The sequence below is a fragment of the Cnephaeus nilssonii genome, assembly GCF_951640355.1.
Source record: "Cnephaeus nilssonii genome assembly, chromosome: 5".
Lineage (NCBI taxonomy): Eukaryota > Metazoa > Chordata > Mammalia > Chiroptera > Vespertilionidae > Cnephaeus > Cnephaeus nilssonii.
In genome coordinates, this window is record NC_137076.1 from 10,140,055 (window position 1) to 10,159,087 (window position 19,033).

The 19,033-nt window shown below is 52.4% G+C and overlaps 1 protein-coding gene across 3 annotated transcripts in view; it reads left to right on the plus strand.

Annotated features, from left to right (window-relative positions):
- Positions 1–612: 612 nt before the first annotated feature.
- EVI5L (ecotropic viral integration site 5 like) overlaps positions 613–19,033 on the plus strand; it is a 32,421-nt gene continuing 14,000 nt past the window's right edge. For 2 of the 3 annotated variants that reach the window (XM_079771769.1, XM_079771770.1), the window contains exons 1-6: positions 613–767; positions 12,079–12,262; positions 16,127–16,316; positions 16,733–16,957; positions 17,073–17,147; positions 17,812–17,937. In XM_079771769.1, coding sequence (XP_079627895.1) covers positions 12,111–12,262; positions 16,127–16,316; positions 16,733–16,957; positions 17,073–17,147; positions 17,812–17,937 — 768 coding nt within the window. In that variant the 5' untranslated portion in view covers positions 613–767; positions 12,079–12,110. Of the gene's footprint in view, positions 768–12,078; positions 12,263–16,126; positions 16,335–16,732; positions 16,958–17,072; positions 17,148–17,811; positions 17,938–19,033 lie in introns of all 3 variants that reach the window. The other variant, XM_079771768.1, reaches the window with a different exon arrangement.

The following is a 19,033-nucleotide window of genomic DNA, read 5'->3' on the forward strand; positions in this document are numbered from 1 at the left end:
ACCCACTAGCCACGCCCTTATCTGGCCCCGCCCCGTCGCTGTCTAGGCCACGCCCCCAAGTCCCTCCCCTACGTCATTCAATGTAGGTTTCAAGCCCCACAGCCCGGAGGATAACCGCACACCAATCTCACGATCCCATTGGCCACAGAGTGTTACGTCATCGCCCTCCTTCAGTTGTCAATCTTCTTTATATAGCCTCAACAGTTGCCAAGGCTTGGTTTGAGGGACAGACGATGATGGACATATCAGGACGTCTCTTCATTGGGGGAAAGCCCGGTTGTGGGCGGGGCTTAGTGCCAAAAGCTTGGCTGCCTCAGTAGCGGGGTTCCTCAGGGCCACAGACTTCTCTCAGGGACACACCCCTCTTCCCTCGCTATTGGCCATGACAGGTGTTGATCAACAGGATTACACATTTCGATAGGCAAAAGCACCCATCCTTCACTACTTCCCTAATTTCAATTCGCTTCTCTCCTCAGAGGCGGCAACCTTCTGGCCGTAGCCAGGGCCTTCCTTACGGAATGGCCAAATATCCCGTCACTCCTGGCCTGTGGGCGGAGCCATGGTAACTGGGGGCGGTGAATTGGCTGACTGGGCTTTGGGGGCGGGGCTGCGGCTCCTGTCAGCGGGTGAAATGGCAGCGGCGAGCCGGCCGGGGCATCGGTCCCGGGGGGCGGCTAAGGGAGCTGGGCCAGGGCTGCGGGGCTGGCAGCTGTGGGGCTAACGGGACGGCGCGGCTCGGCACGGCGATGGCGGCGCGCTCGGCGCAGGTAGGGAGGCGGCGTGGCCCGGGCCTCCCGGGCCCCTTCACAGGCAAGTGGCTTCTCACTGCGGCCCGCCGGGGCCGGGCAAGACCGGGAGTCGGGCTGCCTCGCCCCGGAACCCGCGCTGAGAACCCTCTGCACTCCCAGCACGGACCCTGGTTGTCAGCCTCGGGCCGAACCTCCACCCACTGTCGTTCCCGACGCTTCCCGACTTCTCAGGGCCCTTCCTCGGACCCTTTCGGGCGCCTCCCACCCCCACCCGCCCCTCCCAGGGAGCGCCCCTCAGGCCCGTGACCCCCGCCCACCCTCCTTACTGACCTTCAGGACCCCTCCTAGGACCTTTCACGGCCTCCCCAGCCCCGACCCCGCAGACCTTCCCCCTGCGCGCCCAGGACACCACCCACCCCTCTGTCGCTTAGGATGTCTCCCATCTGCAGACTCCTTACCGCCCTGTCCCTCCTCTCACTTCCCATCCTATCTCTGGGCCTAGACCTACCCCCGTCCTCAGGGATACCAGCCTCAGAGTCCTCCCTGCCCTTCCCTTCTGACCCCACAGGACCCTTGCCTAGCCTCTGTAAATTGGGGTTCCTCTCCACAGGCCTCACCTCAGCCTGCTGGCCCATCTCCTCCTCTCAGCACTCCTGGGGTCCTCCCGGCACACTCCAGTAGCTCCACACATACCCCTGATCTTGACTCATCTTGATCCCTGTTTCCTGGAAGTCCACCCTCACCTCATGCTCAGCACTACCCCCCAATTGTTCTAAGAGCCCAGCACAGCACACACATACTGCCAACAGTTCTCAAACAGAGAATACCCATGGAACCCCTCCCACCCACCCCCACCCACCCCCCCAAAAAAACATTCAGGAGCCCTTGACATGCACACACACACACACATACACACAATCAGACACTTGGATCCCCAACATACACAGAGAAACTCAGACCTCCAACACAGACCAGGCAATTGGTACCACACACACACACACACACACACACACACACACTCTCTCTCACACACTCACACAGGGCTCTTCAACACCCCTTCTTGGACCTTACCTTCTCAGGTCCTCCTGGGGTCCCCAGTGCTCCCAGCTCTGGCAGAGACTCAGATGTGTGAGCTGACTGCCCTGCCCCAGGCAGCCAGTCCGTCCAGCCACACCCACCTACCTGAGCCAGCACCCCCCCTGGAACCTGGAGGTGGTTGGGTGACCCAGAATCTCCCAACAGCCAGTGGACACCTGCCGCAGGCTTCTTCCCCTTTATCTATCTCTCCCCACTTTGCCCTTCTTCCAAGGGAAGGACACTCACTCTCTCTCCTCCACCCGTCCCCCTAAAAGAACCGCTGCCTGGCCCCTGATTTATGCCACCCCCTGGCGAGGAAGAGGAGTTCACACTGCTCCTGGCCCTGGTCCTGAAGTCTGACCAGACTGGTAGGACCAGCATGCTGACCCCATCACACCCACCTACTGGTCTCAGATGGCAGGGCCAGTGCTGCTGCCCAGGGGCAGCCCAGTCCCTGACAGTCCCTGTGAGTTCTTTCACCCACAACCAGTATGTTATGCCAAAATGAAACAGCTTCCTCCTCTCCTGGCATCTGGGACCCCGTGTGTCTGGGTTTGGGCCTGTCAGAAGCAGACAGCTCTTTGTTAAGGAATATTTTCAGAAGGGAAAAATGGGCCGTTCTTTTCCCTCAGCTAGGCTGTGATGGAGCTAGAAGCCCCTGTGCCTGTGTCTTTCTGGGTTGTGTTGTCTCTTCCTGTCTGTTCCGCCACCCCACCACCCTCGCCCTTGGGTCCAACCTGTGGGTTCCCCTGAGCTTCTGCGGTTAACTGCTGGTGGTTTGAAAAAACTGCAGGTGGCTTGGCCCTGGCACAAGAATGGGGTGAGACAGAGAAGAGAGGCGATTACAGAACTGGCAAGCGGGCATGGCCAGACTGCAGGGAGTAAGGAGGAGACCCGGGCCTCGCCCCATGCAGATTTCCAGATCAGTCCAGCCCTAGCATTGCCCATCTGGGCTCCTTCAAGCCACAAAAGCATTCCTAGACAATCCCAAGTAAACAGGACCAGGCTTCTTTGTGGATGTTCACCAGTGTATTCTGGATGGCCTAGAAAAAAAGCACATCTTGGCTTGGGACCTCAACTTCTCCATCTGGAAAGTGGGGGGATAAATTCTTAGAACAGTAGTTTGTACTGCAGGGGAGCCAGTGAGGTTAGGATGTGGCTTTGACTGTCCCTGGGCACGGGGTGGAAGGAGTCAGTGGAGTCCAGGAGGGCAGTCACCCACCTATGGGTGCTAGCAGAAGCACTAGCCACCCTGGTCCCCTGGTTGTAATTCGTTGATGCCTCACTGTATAATGAATATCTCTGTGGCCATGCTGCCCCTCAGGAAGCCAGCTTGAATCAGGGCTGAGAAATAGTCTATTGTGTTGGGGGACAGAGAGCAGTAGGAGGCCTTGCTGGCAGTGTCCACACACACACACACACACACACACACACACACACACACACCCCGCATGGACCCCTGATGCTGGGTAGGAAGAGGTTTGTTCTGCTCGCTTGCTGAAGGGAGAAAGTGAATGAAAAGACTGCTGAAGGTCATGAGGTACACAAGAAATGAACCCCACAGGCTCCCCAGGGTGGGACCTTGTGTGGGGGCAGTGGGGTCGGAAGGCTCCCCAAGAGAGACTGTGAACTCCTTAGGAAAACACAAGAAGGCTCCCAGGGAGGGCTTGTGGACAATATCAATGCACTTTTACCCTAGACTGGAATACAGGTCTGTGTTTTTGTGTATGTGCTTTGATGGTTACAAGGGCCAAGGGGGAACATGATCTCAACTTCCTTGTGCAGAATATAGATACTGGTCATTCTGGGGGAAGCCCCATCCTGGAAACTGAGTCAGATATTGGGGTCTGAAGGAATGTCAAAGGTAGTCCTTGATCTGTATCTAAAGACCCTCTCTACATCTCAAGACAAGAGGTAGAACCACTAGTGCACGCTGATCAGGCCCATGTCATGTCCTAGGCCCTGTGCCAAGCACCATCTACATAGTATCTCATTTAATCCTCCAGACAACCTGGGATTCCGGCACTATGCCCTTAACATCACATCCTGCTGTCTCCTGTGTAGAAACTTGAGACAGAATTATGTACGGTGTGCTGCTGGGGGAGAGCAGAAAAGGGCCCTGAGCATTTCTGGGGTGTTAGAGAAGGTGGAGCAAGTATGATGTATGGAGCATTCTAGGCAGCCAGAGTGCTTGGACAGAGGCCCAGGAAGCAGGAGCAAGCATGATGCATTCAGGGAAGCGTGCCTCATTTGGTGGGCCTCATCCTATAAGCCTTCATGTTTCAAAGGTGATCCATGAGACACACACTATGGAAACTCCCTGGTCAGAGCAATCCATAGTTGGAAGAATCGGAAAGGCAGCAAAACCCACCTGCCTGGGGGAGTCTGCAGTACACATGGTCTAGAAGGCCGTGGAAGGAAGGGGGTTTAGATAGGAGAACTAACCCCCCAGAGCTAGGAAGAGATTGACCCCTGCTGGGAAGTTTTCCAAGGCCCTGTTGGCATGACTCACTACACTTTTCCTCCACTTTACAGTGCACCACATATGTCTGTGAGATTGTTTCATCTGTGTCTGTCTCCCATTCCAGCCCATGAGTCCCACAAGAGCAGGGCTCGTATCTACTCACAGTTGGGTTCCAGGTGGTTCTAGGGCATATAGCAGATACTCAGTAAGTGCCTGGTTGGTTTAGAGCTGTTAGTCTTCTCTACTCGCTTGCTTTTGAATTCCAGCTACTGTCCATGTTACCTGCGGGGGGTGGGGGGGTGGACAGCTGGCCCATCAGTTGCCTACTCCTTGCCAAGGAAAAGGACCTGAGACACCAGGACACTTTCCCCAGAGTTAAAGCCATGGTGGTCTGCTGGACAAATGGAGTCAGCCGGCATCTTGCAAGGCTTCAGATTCAGAAATGATTCTGTGTCCCCATAATCATTAGAGTTGGAGGATCAGAAGCCAGGGAGAGAGGAGAAGGGAGCCAAAATTAAAGGACACTTGAGGCCTTTATTCCTGCCTCTGAAAATACCAAGCTCTGAAAGATGGTGCATACACACTCAGTAGCTTTCCCTGTTAAAAAGTAATGACTGTGGCCCTGGCTGGTTTGGCTCAGTGGATAGAGGATCGACCTGCAGACTGAAGGGTCCCAGGTTCGATTCCGGTCAAGAGCATATGCCCAGATTGCGGTCTCCATCCCCAGGAGGGGGCGTGCAGGAGGCAGCCAATCCATGATTCTCTCATCATTGTTCGTTCTCTCTCTCTCTCTCTCTCTCTCTCTCTCTCTCTCTCTCTCTCTCTCCATCTCCCTCTCTGAAATCAATAAAAATAAATAAATAAATGTTGAGTCTTTTAAAAAAAAGGTCCTGGGTTCAATTCAAGTCAAGGCCATGTATCTTGGTTGCAGGTTCCTTCCCGGCCAGGGCCCTGGTTGGGCGTATGCAGGAGGCAACCAGTTGATGTGTTTCTCTCACATCGATGTTTCTCTCTGTTTTCCCCCTCTCTCTTCCACTCTCCCTAAAAATCAATGGAAAAATATCCTTGGGTGAGGATTAACAAAACTAGTAATCCTATATAATAAAAAGCCAGCCACCATAAGCATAATCACCGGAATGACCAGAGATCAGAACCACCATGGCCCCTCGCTGGGCTGGCCCCACCCCCAAGCAAGTGGTTAGGGGCAATCAGGCAGGCAGACCAGCGGTTAGGGGTGATCAGGCAGGCAGGCAAGTGGTTAGGGGTGATCAGGTAGGCAGGTCAGCAGTTAGGGGCAATCAGGTAGGCAGAGGGCCCCTTATAGGGCTGGCCCTGCCCCCCAGCAAGCAGTTAGGGGCAATCAGGCAGGCAGGCAAGTGGTTAGGGGTGATCAGGTAGGCAGGTCAGCAGTTAGGGGCAATCAGGTAGGCAGAGGGCCCCTCATAGGGCTGGCCCCGCTGCCCAGGAAAGAAAGAGGGAGGCCCACTAGCAGTGGCAACTCTGTGGCAGGTGTGCGGCCGGCCAGCGATCGCCCCACAGAGGGAGGCCCAGGCCAGCCAAGCCATCACACCCCACGCCTGTCGCCTGCAGAGGGAGGCCACCGGTGGTAGGGGAGGGGGGGTAGCGCTGCACAGATGGCAAGTAGTGGCAGCGGCGGGGGTGGGGCCAGAGGAAAGCCCTGATAGGCCCTGATCACAGGCCAGGCCTAGGGACCCTACCCGAGGGTTCCCAGATTGTGAGAGGGTGCAGGCCGGACTGAGGGACCACCCCCGCCCCGAGTGCACGAATTTTCGTGCACCATCCTCTAGTAATAATAATAATTACTGCCATTCACTGAGTGCCCACTACACTCAAGTGCTTCATGTATATTTCTAAAGTAAAGAACTCAGAGAGATTGGCAGCACAAAAGATCAATGTAGGACAAAGGCTCGGGAGTCAGAAATCCAAGTTTGAATTTTTCTTCCCCTACAGCCTCATTAAGGGACCCTTTGAGTGACCTTCTGCCCAAGGTGACATGTCTCATGTGTTAGACCTGTCCTTTACTTTTCTGTCTACACTGGTATATAGTCACTTCTTAATCTTTAAAATAGACTTTATTTTTTAGAACAGTTTAAGGTTTACAGAAAAAGTCAGATGATAGTCCAGAGTTCTTGAAGACTCCACACCCAGTTTCCCCTATTAGTAACATCCCAGGTTAGTCTGGTACCTTTGTTATAATTAATGGGCCAATATTGATTCGTTATCATTAACTATAGCCCACACTTTATTCAGATCTCCTTAGTTTTTCCCTAATATCCTTTTTCTTTTCCAGGACCCCATCCTGGATCCCACACAACATTTCATCATCATACCTTAGGCTTCTCCTGGCTGGAACAGTTTCTCAGACTTCCCTTGTTTTTTATGACCTTGACAATTTTGAGGAGGACTAGTCAAGAATTTTCTAAAATGTTCCCTAATCAGGATTTGCCACCAGATTTTCTCATAGTTAAATTGGGTGATTTTTGGGGGGAGAAAGACATAGGGGTGAATTGCCCTTCTCATCTTATCAAGGGTACATATTCTTAACATGACTTATTACTGTTGATGTTGACCTTGATCCCCTGCCTGAGCAGCACAGATATTTTTATCTTCATTTATTCAGCAGACCTTTATTGAGCACCTAACTAAATGTCAGTTGCTGCGTTATGGGCTTGGAGTGGAAAATTCAGAAAACAGGCTTTTATAATCAGAATGTTCATGACCCAGTAGGGCAGGCAGGCATATATAGAAGTAATAGCCATAGAATATGTCTTGGACTGGGGTGTAGGGAGTAGGTATTTTCAGGGAGAGAAAAGAGAGAAATGAACCAGGACACTAGAGGCAGGGTGTTGGCAGGAAATATTTCACAGAAAAAAACTCAAACCAAGTCTTGAAGAATGCCTTTCCAGTCAAAGGGAACAGCATGTGCAAAGACAGGCAGGAAGAAGTAGGTGCTCCTTGTGGGCTAAGTGTGGAGGGACTGCGAGATGGGAGGAGGTGAGGTTAGCAGGGCTGTGTGCACCATGCAAAAATGTTGGGATTCCAAGTCATAGTAGGGAGTGGCTAAAGGGTTTAGAGCAAGCACCAGGAGGGTAGTACCAGGCCTTGCCTGAGCCAATGGATGGCAGCATCAGGGACCCAGGTAGGCCCACCTGCAGCAGGAGGAGGGGCTGGCTTTCGTCAGGAGAGAGTTGGCTTGGAGGAGCATCTTCACACTGCAGGTCAGGAGAGTTTTCCTGAAATGCAAGCCCAGTCAGGTTGCTGCCTTGGCCCACAATGCCCTGTGGGGTTCTAGCCCCCGCCTAATCCCTTCTTGAGTTGCACCCACCCCTCCCCCACTGCTTCTGCACCAGGTCCCTCTGCCAGCCCACCCCATCCCTTACCTTCTCTTAACTGGGGTATAATTCACATATCATAAAATTCACCCTTTTAAAATGAACAATTTAGTAGATCTTAGTATATTCACAAAGTTGTGCAACCTCCACCACTAATTCTAGAACACTTCATTACCCCCAAAAAAATCCCATAAACAGTTGCTCCCCCACCCCATTCCTCCCACCCCCAGGCTCTAGTTCCTGGCAACCACTAATTGACTTTCTATCTCTAAGGATTTACCCATTCTGGACATTTCACATAAATGGAATCATATCACTTGTGGTCTTTTGTGTCTGACTTCTTTCACACTGCATCATGTCTTTGGTGTTCATATGTATCCGAGCTTCCTTTCTTTTAATATTCCATTATATGGATGGACCACGTTTTATATATCCATTCATCTGCCAATGGACACTTGGGTTATTTCCACTTGTTGGCTATTGTTAATAATGCTGCTTGAACAGTCATGGACAAGTTTACATGTGGATGTGTGTCTTCCATTCTCTTGGGTAGACACCTAGGAGTAGAATTGCTGGGTCATGTGGTAATTCTTGTTGAACTTTTTGAGGAACTGCCAGACTGTTTTCCATTCTACCTTATCTTTTATTCCAAGCATTTGTCTCCATCTGTAGTAGGAAGTTTGGGTGACCGTTTCTTAGCCTCTTCCCCTGTATTCTCTGGGTGGGAAGGGGCTGTGTCTCTTTGCCCACCAGCCTTCAGTCCTCAGCATAGTACCTAGCACCTGGTAGACATCCAGCAAATATTGGTGGGTGAGCAGGTTGGTTCAATTCCTCAAATATTTATCAACTCTTAGGTTGTACCAGGTCCAGCGGGGGACATTGCAGTAGCAGGGACTCAGACAATGGCGATTCCTGCCCTGGCCAGGCGTCTGATGGAGATGTTCAGGAGTCATTTGGCAATCTGGCTGGTGCTCAGGAGAAAGGAAAACCTGGGGATGGAGGTGTCACAATCACTGACATATATTCAGTCATTTAAGCCGAAAGATTGAGATCACCAACAGCATGAAGGGACAAGGGCCCAGGCAGAGCCTACGGAGGAAGAGGCACCATGTGGGAGGCTAAAACGCCCTGGGCAAAGAAGCAGGAGACCCAGGAGCCCAGCCTCTTGGAAACTAGATGGGAGAGGACTTCAAGAAGGAAGAGGCATGACCGACAGTGTCCAAAATTCCCTGAGAGGGAGAGGGAAAAGGAGGTGGGAGATGTCCGACATCTGGACTATTCTGTCCCCATGCTCCCTGCCCAGCTCACCAGCAGAATCTTCTTCCCACCCCTCTTGCTTGGCTCAGCTTCCTAAGCCATGGACCACCCCATGGAGGCAAGGTGAATGATGGTGCCAGCAGGAGCAGGGTTAGGTGGCTCATTGCCCACTCCGCAGGAGCCAGGATCCCCCTGCAGGTGGCTGAGTTAGAGTAGGGGCAAATGGCACTGAAGTTGGAACCCCAGACCTAGAGGGAGCCTGTGTGTGGATTTTAGAGGTATGGCCCCTTGGACCTAGAGGGGACCTGCCTTGTCTCTGCATCTCTGAGCCCATTTAGCAAGGGAGAGATGGCTGCATACCCTGTGGAGTTGTGTTCTCGTCACCTTGTTCCACTCTATGCCTAGAACAGTGCCTGGCCTTCAGTAAGTGCCAGGAAAGGAATGGTTGAGCCAGTAAGAGTCATGGCACTCTGGGGATGGAGGAGGGGTTGCTCACAAAGCTAGGACGGCAGCAAGCCAGTGTCCATCCCAATCTACTCAGTTCCAAGGGTGGCAAGGTCTTGTCAGTGCAGAAAGCATGCATGCCTGTGTGTGTGCAAGAGTGTGCATGGGTATGAGATAGTGTGTGCATGTGAAAGTGACTGTGTATGAGTGTGTGTCTACCTGTATATCACGTGTGAGTTATGTATAAGTGTGAGATTGTGTGTGAGTGTGTATATCTGCCTGTATGAGTGTGTGTATGTACATTCATCAGGAGATGGCTTCCAGGGCAAAGCAGTGTTTACAGTCCAGGGATGAGTCAAAAGAAAGTTCCTGAGGGATCATTAGTTTCTACCTTCAGACTGCAAATTTCAGCCCTATGCATTGAGTCAACTTTATTTTCTGAATGAAATACTCATTACTATATGATAAATTGCTGAGCACACTCTCCTAGTGGATGGTTCCTGGTGTGGTTTTTATTTTTTAACAGAAACTCAGACCTGAATCATTTTCTCAGGCTCTTTAGGGGAGAGGGTGGGCCAACTATGCTCTGGGCTCAGCAAGGAAGAGGCATGACTGAGAGAGTGTCCCAGCTAGCTACATGTGGTCTCTTTCTCTGAGCCCCCCCCCCCCACTGCTCCCCAAATCCAGGTGTGCTTTTGAGGCTCCTCCCTAACTCCCAACTCTGAAGCTGGGAAACCCATGCAGCCTTCTCAGCCCCTCCCTGCCCAGAGAGATCCTTCTAGGTCAGCACTTCTTGTCCACAGACTTTGACTCTGCAGGAGGCCCTGGTGCAGCCCCCACTGTTCCTCTGTCAGGAATGATTAATCCCTGGCTAGGTGGTGCATGTGGCTTGATCTTTGGAGCAGGTGGTCCCTGGCCAGCCGGTTCTGCCAGGACCTAGAGTTCATACCACTCAACGAAAGCCAGAGCCCGTAGTACCCAACAGACTAGGGGAGCTCTCAGGAACCAGAGACAGAACCAGTGGCCCTGGGGAGTCACAGAGTCCTGGGGAGGGAGGTTTCTTGGCCCCTCGTCGAGGTGAAAGAGGAATGGTACCCCCGTGACAGGGCAGCATGAGGGGAGGCAGCCAGAATCAAGTGTATGGCCAGGTTCAAGTCCAGCCAACCCCTGAACCCTTGGGTGTTGGCTGGGGGCTAAGCTTAGGCTGCAGGAAGGTGCCCAGTGACCTGAGGTGGCCAGGCAGGTGTGAGGGGTCTGCTTTCATCCTGTCACTATCACCCTGCTGCCTAGGGGACCAGTTCCCACCTCTCCAGAGACCAGGCAAGGGCCCCTATGCAGGCTGAGCTGTCAGAGCCAGGGCAGGTGGGGTCCAAGAGCACATAGTGGACTCCTGGTACAGAGCATGCAGGAGAATGGGTGGGCATGAAGGGACTGCCTACAGTGGCAGTAGGGGAGCAGGATTTTCTTCCTGCCACCGTGACCCTGGGGATCACTATCTTCTTAGACCCTTTGAGCTAACCTGGGCTCACCAGAAGCAGAATGACTGAGTAGAAGGAACACCATCCCCATCTCCTAGCAGCCTTCCCTTTCCTAGCCATTCCTGATGACTAGAACCTCCTACAAGTGATGCCAACCCCGCAGGTATCCAACAACAGGCACAGCAGAACCCTGGAGCCCTGGTTCCCAGCTAGCCCTCAACCTTGGCCCCAGGATGGATAATAATAGCCGATGTTTATGGAATGATCACTAAGTATCAGGCACTGTTCTCACACACCATGTGCAGTAGCATACTCAGTTCTCACAGTCACCCTCTGAGGTCTGTGAGGCTCAGAGAAGCCTACACAGTTGGTTGAGAAGGTGCCATGCTTTAGGTACAGGTCTATCTGAGTCTGGAGCCGTAGCTTTGGGTATGGTGCTGAGCTGCCTCTCATGACACTGGCAGAAGGTGAGAGGCCAGTGTTCTTGAAGCCCCCCAGGAGGGTGGGGCCAGACCATCCCCAGGAAAAATAGGAGAGATGACCTGATGCCTGCATGGCACATGGCAAGCCAAGATCAGGATATCCATCAGAACTTACGGCTCTCACTCTGTGTCCACAAGGGCACAGACTCCCAGCACTTTGATGCATCCCTGGCTTCCCAGCCCAAGTGTAGTCAACTCTTCCGGCAATTGGCAGCACCAGACAATTAACAGTAGAGAATAATTGTTTCTGGCTGTGCTAGCAGCCCACTCTGGTTGATGAGACAGGGAAGATCAGATGCTGAGGCAGGCCTCCCAGGGCAGACCACAGCAGGAGACAAGGACCAAGGCTGTCAGAAAGGGCCACCAAAGTAGGGGGCTCCTGCACCTCAAGGTCCCAGCAGAGGTCTTAAGTGACGGAAGCCTTGGCCTCAGGCTCTGCTGAAGACTCCGGGGTGTGGAGATGAGCCTTGGCCTTCATGCCCATGGACAACAGGACAGCTTGGGTCCTGCTGTGGTCCTATTGTATCTGTCCAGGCATCTGGAGTACACAGGCAGGGGTCCTGGTAGTCAGAGTCTGGAATAGAAGGTGCTGGCATGGCCATCAGCTGAGCTAGGGTGCATGGGGATGAGGGGTACCCCAAGTGTACAGAGCAGAAGTGGGAGCCCAGAGTGAGGAAATGTGCACAGGTGAACAGCAGGCTCAGCTGGCCCAGAGCTGGCAGAATGAGGTGGAGACCCAACCCAATGCTGACCATGTGTGTCTCCGGTCCCCAGACAGAGCTGTGACCTGGCCCTGCTTGCAGTTGATGAGCCTGCCCACCATGGCAAGCCCCACTCTGAGCCCTGACTCCTCATCCCAGGAGGCCCTGTCAGCCCCCACCTGCTCCCCCACCTCTGACTCTGAGAACCTCAGCCCCAATGAGCTGGAGCTGCTGGCCAAGCTGGAAGAGCAGAACCGGTAAGTTAGGGCTTGGGGTAGGAGGAGGGTGTGCAAGGGTACAGCTTGGGCCCCAAACAGAAGCTCCTGGGTGCTCCCTCACATTCATGTCTGAGTCTAGTCCTGGGCAAAGTAATAGCTCCCACCAGAGGGAGTGTCATCCGCCTAACCCTGAGTGAACAGATAGTTCCCCATTCAGATGAGACCAAGGTTTCTAGAGGCAGAGTGAATCTAGGAACCTGGCTGTGTTTCTCAAGCCATTGTTAGACAGAAGAGTAAAGCCTCTGACTCTGGAGTCAGGCCTTCCCACCTTTCTTTTCTGGCCCTCCCCTTGTTTTAAAATGTAGGTTTATTCCCTACTAATTGGAAAGAATATATGCACCCCTATGTTCATTGCATGGTTATTTACAACTAGGGGCCCGATGCACAAAGATTCGTGCAAGAATGGGCCTTGCTTCCCCTGGCTGCCGGCACCGCCTTCGCTCCAGCCTGGAGCCGCCTTTCCGCCTTCCCATGCTGCCCAGAGGCCCAGAGCGGCTGGGACAGTGCAGAACACCTGCATCGTCGCCATGGTGACTGTGTATGCAAATTAACCCACCATATTTGTTGGGTTGATTTGCATACTCACTCCTGATTGGCTGGTGGGCATCGCGAAGGTACAGTCAATTTGCATCTTTCTTTTTTATTAGTGTAGATAGCCAAGATATGGAAGCAACTCAAGTTCCCATCAATAGACAAGTGGATAAAAAAGCTGTGATACATGTCCCAGCAGTTTGACTGAGTGGATAGAGTGTCGGCCTGCGGGACTGAAGGGTCCCGGGTTCAATTCTAGTCAAGGGCATATACCCAGGTTGCAGGCTCGATCCCCAGTAGGGGGCGTGCAGGAGGCAGCCAATCAATGATTCGCTCTCCTTGATGTTTCTATCTCTCTGTCTCCCTCTCCATTCCTCTCTGAAATCAATGAAAATAAATATATTTTTAAAAGCTGTGATACATATATACAATGGAATATTACTCAACCATAAAAAGAATGAAACCTTACCATTTTCAATAGCGTGGATGGACCTAGAGGGTATTATGCTAAGTGAAATTAAAGTCGATCAGAAAAAGACAAATACCATATGATTTCACTTATATGTGGAGTCTGACGAACAATGGAAACAAACAAAACAGAAACAGACTCATAGATACAGAGAACAGACTGATGGTTGCCACAGGGAGGGGAATGGGGACTGGGTGAGAAAGGTAAAGGGATTGAGAAGCACAGATTGATCATTACAAAATAGTCATGGGGATGTAAAGTATAGCATAAGGATTTGGGTCAATACTATTGTAATAACTATGTATGGGACCAGGTGGGTACTGGAAATATTGGCAGGAACACTTTCTTTAAAAAAAAAAAAAAAAAAACTATTTTGGGAGTGGGGGGGAATGGGGGATAAGGACACAATATGTAATACCTTAATCAATAAAGAAAAAATAAATAAATAAACTCATTTTTAAATATGTTTTTATTGATTTTTAGAAAGAGAGGAAGGGAGAGGGATGGAGAGATAGAAACATCAATGAGAGAGGAACATCTTCGATCAGCTGCCTCCTACATGGCCCCTACTGGGGACTGAGCCCGCAACCTGGGTATGTGCCCTGACCAGGAATCTAACCAGTGACCTCTTGGTTCCTAGGTCAATTCTCAACTGCTGAGCCACACCAGCCATACACTTTCTAAAGTATATGATAGTCTAATCACTATGCTGTACACCTGAAATTAATATAAAATAATGTTAAATGTAAACTGTAATTGAAAAATAAAAATGTTTTAAAAAGGGAGTCATATTGATGCTTAGCAGACAAGTACTCCTTGAAGCCCTTTAAATCTGCTCTGGCTTTCCTCCTTTGGCATGTACTAAGTACTTTTAATTTTCCATAGAGTTGTAGAAGAAGAAGAATTATATTCATGAATATGAGTATTTATTAAATGAAAGGTGACTAAAAATAGTAACACTTTCTCCATGTGCGCTTAGTGAACTTTTCTAGCTGGAACAGAGGCAACAATTGAAACTACTTTTAAATAATGCTTTTTGAGCTTTTGAAGTGAGCCTGTTATATTACTTCTTTTTTTTTTAAGACTTTTTATTGACTTTTAGAGAGAGAAACATCGATATGATAATAAAACATCAATCAGCTGCCTCCTGCACGCCCCCTCCCTGGGATCAAGCCCACAACCTGGGTATGGGCCCTGATGGAGAACCAAGCCAGCAACCTTTTGGTCCACAGGACAACACCCAACCAACTGAGCCACATTGGCCAGAGCTGACCTCTCCTTTTTCATAAACAATGTCTTCTTTGTTGTTGCTGTTAATCCTTACCAGAGGATATTTCTTCCATTGATTTTTAGAGAGTGTGGAAGGGAGGGAGGGAGGGGGGGGGAAGAGAGAGAGAGAGAGAGAGAGAGAGAGAGAGAGAGAGAGAGAGAGAGAGAGAAACATAGATGGAAGAGAAACATATCGATTGGTTGCCTCCTTCATGCACCCCAACTGGGCCAGGGATCAAACCTACAACCCAAGTATGTGCCCTTGACTGGGAATAGAACGCAAGACCCTTTAGTTCACAGACTAACGCTATAACCACAGCCAGGGCAACAATGTTTTATAACAAGATAAGTTTGTAATAAAACTTACTGTATTAACTTAATTGTGATTGAAATTTTAATCAGTTATGTTTTCTTGTTTTTAAAACTTACCCCTTTTTTCCAGAAGTATAACTTTGAATTTTAAAAAATATTTTTCAAATATTAAAAAGTAAAATAAAATGTAGATGTATTATCACTCAGCTATGACAAAGCCAACAGATCAGGAGAGGACTGCCACTGAGAAGACAGAAGCAGGAGGCAGGGCACACCAGGCAGGGCCACTCGGGGAGGCACCAGGGTCAGTCAGGAGGCAGAGGGAGCCAGGGGGAAATGCAGGCAAGTACTTCTGTTGTGGTTTCTGAAAGAAGGAATGGGCAAGGCAGGGTAAGCAGGCCTGGGTTGGGCTGGTTTGAATAATTTCAGCCTGCTCTGGGGTATAGGGGTGGCCTGTGGCGGTCAGGACACATAGTAGCCCTGAGTGTGAGAGCCTGGTAATGGAGAGGTGGTGGGTTTGTGGGTTCTGGATTCATTGATTTGCACATGAAAGATGCACTAGCAGGTGAGTCCTTCACTATCTCTAGGAATTAGCTAGGCCTGGGAGGGACAGGCCCTCTAGAGCAGGCGTCCTCAAACTACGGCCCGCGGGCCACATGCAGGTGTTTTTGCCATTTTGTTTTTTTACTTCAAAATAAGATATGTGCAGTGTGCATAGGAATTTGTTCATAGTTTTTTTTTTAAACTATAGTCCGGCCCTCCAACAGTCTGAAGGACAGTGAACTGGCCCCCTCTTTAAAAAGTTTGAGGACCCCTGCTCTAGAGTCAGCCAGGACCTCGCTGTCAAAGCATCAGAAACCCAGGTTTCATAAAGCTTCTCATTGGCTGAGTACTCCCAGCCACCTGCTCACCCTCTCTGAGCCTCATCCCTAAAACATGATTCTTCACAAAACCTGCCCTTCAGGGGTGGTACAAGGCTCAGTGAGCTAATCCATATGCTTCTCAGCCCAGTACAGGGCACAGAGTGAGACAAACAAATGCAGCCTCTGCAGAGAACCAGGGAGATGGACCATAGCTTAGGGCTCTGGCCAAGGTCACTCGGCAAGAACAATTAGACCAAATCCTTGGTGGCCTCTGGAATCCCCGAGAAGAGGGGCCAGGCTCCTCAGCAGCTACCTGTTCCCAAGGAGTCACTGAAGCCCAGGGACCAGCGTGGCGATGCCTGCAGCCCAGAACTGCCTCTACCCGCCCTCCCTACCTAGGCTCCTGGAAGCCGACTCCAAATCAATGCGCTCCATGAATGGCTCCCGGCGAAACAGCGGCTCCTCTCTGGTATCCAGCTCCTCTGCCTCCTCTAACCTGAGCCACCTGGAGGAGGACACGTGGATCCTATGGGGCCGAATCGCCAATGAGTGGGAAGAGTGGCGGCGTAGGAAGGAGAAGCTGCTTAAGGTGGCAGGGATGGTGGAGGTGGGTGGGCGGTGGGAGGGCCAGCAGGGACAGACAGCAGGTCACTCCAGGCCAGCACCAGGGTCCCAGCACGGGCAAAGGGACAGAAGTGGAGTTGTGCAGGCACTTTCAGGGGGCCGTGCCAGGGCAGGGGAGGGAAGAGAGTGTGAGTGGGGCTGGCCAGGTAAGTAGCTGTCACACTGCCGTCTCAGGCACCTATTTGTTTCCTGCCCCACTATGTTCTGTGACAAACTGGGGGTAGTACCTTAAGCAGTGTGGACTCCATCTGCAGTGCAAAGGCTCCGTGGAGCTCTGAGCCACATGCATGGCGTAGGCAAGCCCCATGGACTAGGTAGCCGTGGGGAGACTGCACTGGGACAGCATCCAGTCTGGCCTCCTGCTGCCCACCCCGTCCCCAGGAGCTTATCCACAAGGGCATCCCGCACCACTTCCGGGCCATCGTGTGGCAGCTCCTGTGCAGCGCTACGAACATGCCAGTCAAGAACCAGTACTCAGAGCTGCTCAAGATGTCCTCGCCATGCGAGAAGCTGATCCGCAGGGACATCGCCCGCACCTACCCAGAGCACGAGTTCTTCAAGGGCCAGGACAGCCTGGGCCAGGAGGTCCTCTTCAATGTCATGAAGGTGAGGCCCCCACTGCTGAGGACCCCCCAACCCCCCATGAAGAAGCACTGTCCACATTGGCCTGCTGTCACTGAGCTGGGCAGGACCCTGCCCTGACACTCACGTTCCCTTGCAGGCATACTCTCTGGTGGACCGGGAGGTGGGCTACTGCCAGGGCAGTGCCTTCATCGTGGGCCTGCTCCTAATGCAGGTAGGTGGCCTGGGCCAGGCTTATGGCAGGGGCCAGCCCGTCTAGGCTCTGCTTCCAGGAGGTGGACAAAAGCAGAATGTAACCCTCTAGTCCGTGTTCTACTGTCAGAGCCTCCCCCTGCGTCCAACGGTGACCTCTGACCGTCCCAGGCCAAGCCCCCAGTGGGGGAACACAGAGGGGCTGACTGCCTGTTCTGTCCACTGTACTGTCCAAGGCCTAGAGGGGCAGCCGTCCTACTCAGCCACCTCCCAGGGTTGGACAGGGAACTCCAACAGGGAGCTTACGTTAGCCAGTGTGGAGTTTATGGGGCTGGGGTTTTGTCCAGAGAATTCAGCAGGCTTAGGAAGAGGAGAACAGAGACACTGAGAGTGGACAAGATGGTGTCCAAACCATGGGCTCTGGAGGTGGCCAGACCTGGGGATCAAGCCCCTGCCAGGTGGCCTGTGGTAGGTGACTTCAGCCTCAGGAGATTTCCCATCAGTAAACAAGAGTGACCAGAGGTTCATTGTGAGAGTTCAGACAGCCCACACAGTCCACGTTCATTAAACGTAAATAGAGCAGAAATAGGCCTAGCACAGTATTCCAGGCCCAAAAGAAGAGCAGTAGCGTCCCCCTCCCACCCCGCCCACACTCACAGCCCCCTGCCCACCTGCCCATCCCTCAGATGCCGGAGGAGGAGGCTTTCTGTGTGTTTGTGCGGCTGATGCAGGAGTATCGCCTTCGGGAGCTCTTCAAGCCCAGCATGGCTGAGCTGGGGCTCTGCATCTACCAGTTTGAGTACATGCTGCAGGTGAGTGGGGCCGGGGTGGCCCATCACCACCCGCTCCTCCGCAGCCCACAGCCCGCCCAGTGGGCCTACTTAACTGAAAATCCCAGGGCTGGGAAATCACATCCAGAGGTGCCAGCTCAGAAAGGGGCTCTAGTCCCCAGGGAGCCATGTGGCACTGCCCCCAAGCACACTTCCAGGGGAAGGGCAGGGCCAGCCATTTATAGTGGGGGCTCCTGAGAGCTCTGGGCTTCCAGAGTCCAAGGGCAGAGGGGTCAAGCTGGCTTTTGCCAGACACACCCATAACGCCCTCACTGTCTGCTCCCAGCGTGGTATGGCAGAGGGAGGGAAAGTATTGTCTGCCTGCCTTTGATGATTACAGGAGAGCCGCAGACCTTTCTGTTTATAAATAGCAGCCCCCACAGGGCACAGGGGCCGCTCTGGGCTGGCAGACAACACTTTCCCTGTGCATGCAAGGAAAGAACACACACACACACACACACACACACACACACAGTCTGCTCCAGAAGTCTGTCACAGGTGTGGCTGTGAAACTGCACAGCAGCTGGGGGTGAGGGTTGAAGGGGGAACGGGAGGTGGGCCCTGGGGCAAGCCTGGTCATGAAAGCCCCATTCCTCAGGCCTGGAAAACTGGGAGGTGCTGTTGTTCAAGGGGACCTGGTAGTGCCAACAAGCAAAGGGCCAGGGCCTGCAGAGAAGAAGTGGCCCTACCCAGGCTGGGTAGCTGAGAGCCCCCACAGCAAAGTAGCCGGACAGAGCCAGGGAGCCCCTGGGTCTGCAAGGAAGTCTAGGGCAGGTTGCAGGGGGGGAGGGGGCACCAGAGTCCCTTCTCCCAGTAAATGACATCAAGGGGGTCCTAATACTTTCTCCAGACTATTTCCCCAGTTTCTGTCGCTTTTCAGCAATCTGAAGTTCAGGCCAATCAGACCGGCATCCCCTGAGCATTGCTGGGCACAGAGCATCATGAGGGGGCTGTGGGGAGACACAACGACTGGCAAGTCAAGGGATACAGGTTGACCAGCAGTAGGTTTACACCGCACCCCACCCCACCTCTCACTCTCTGGGTGACCTTGAGGAGTTATGTAAACCACCCCAAGCCT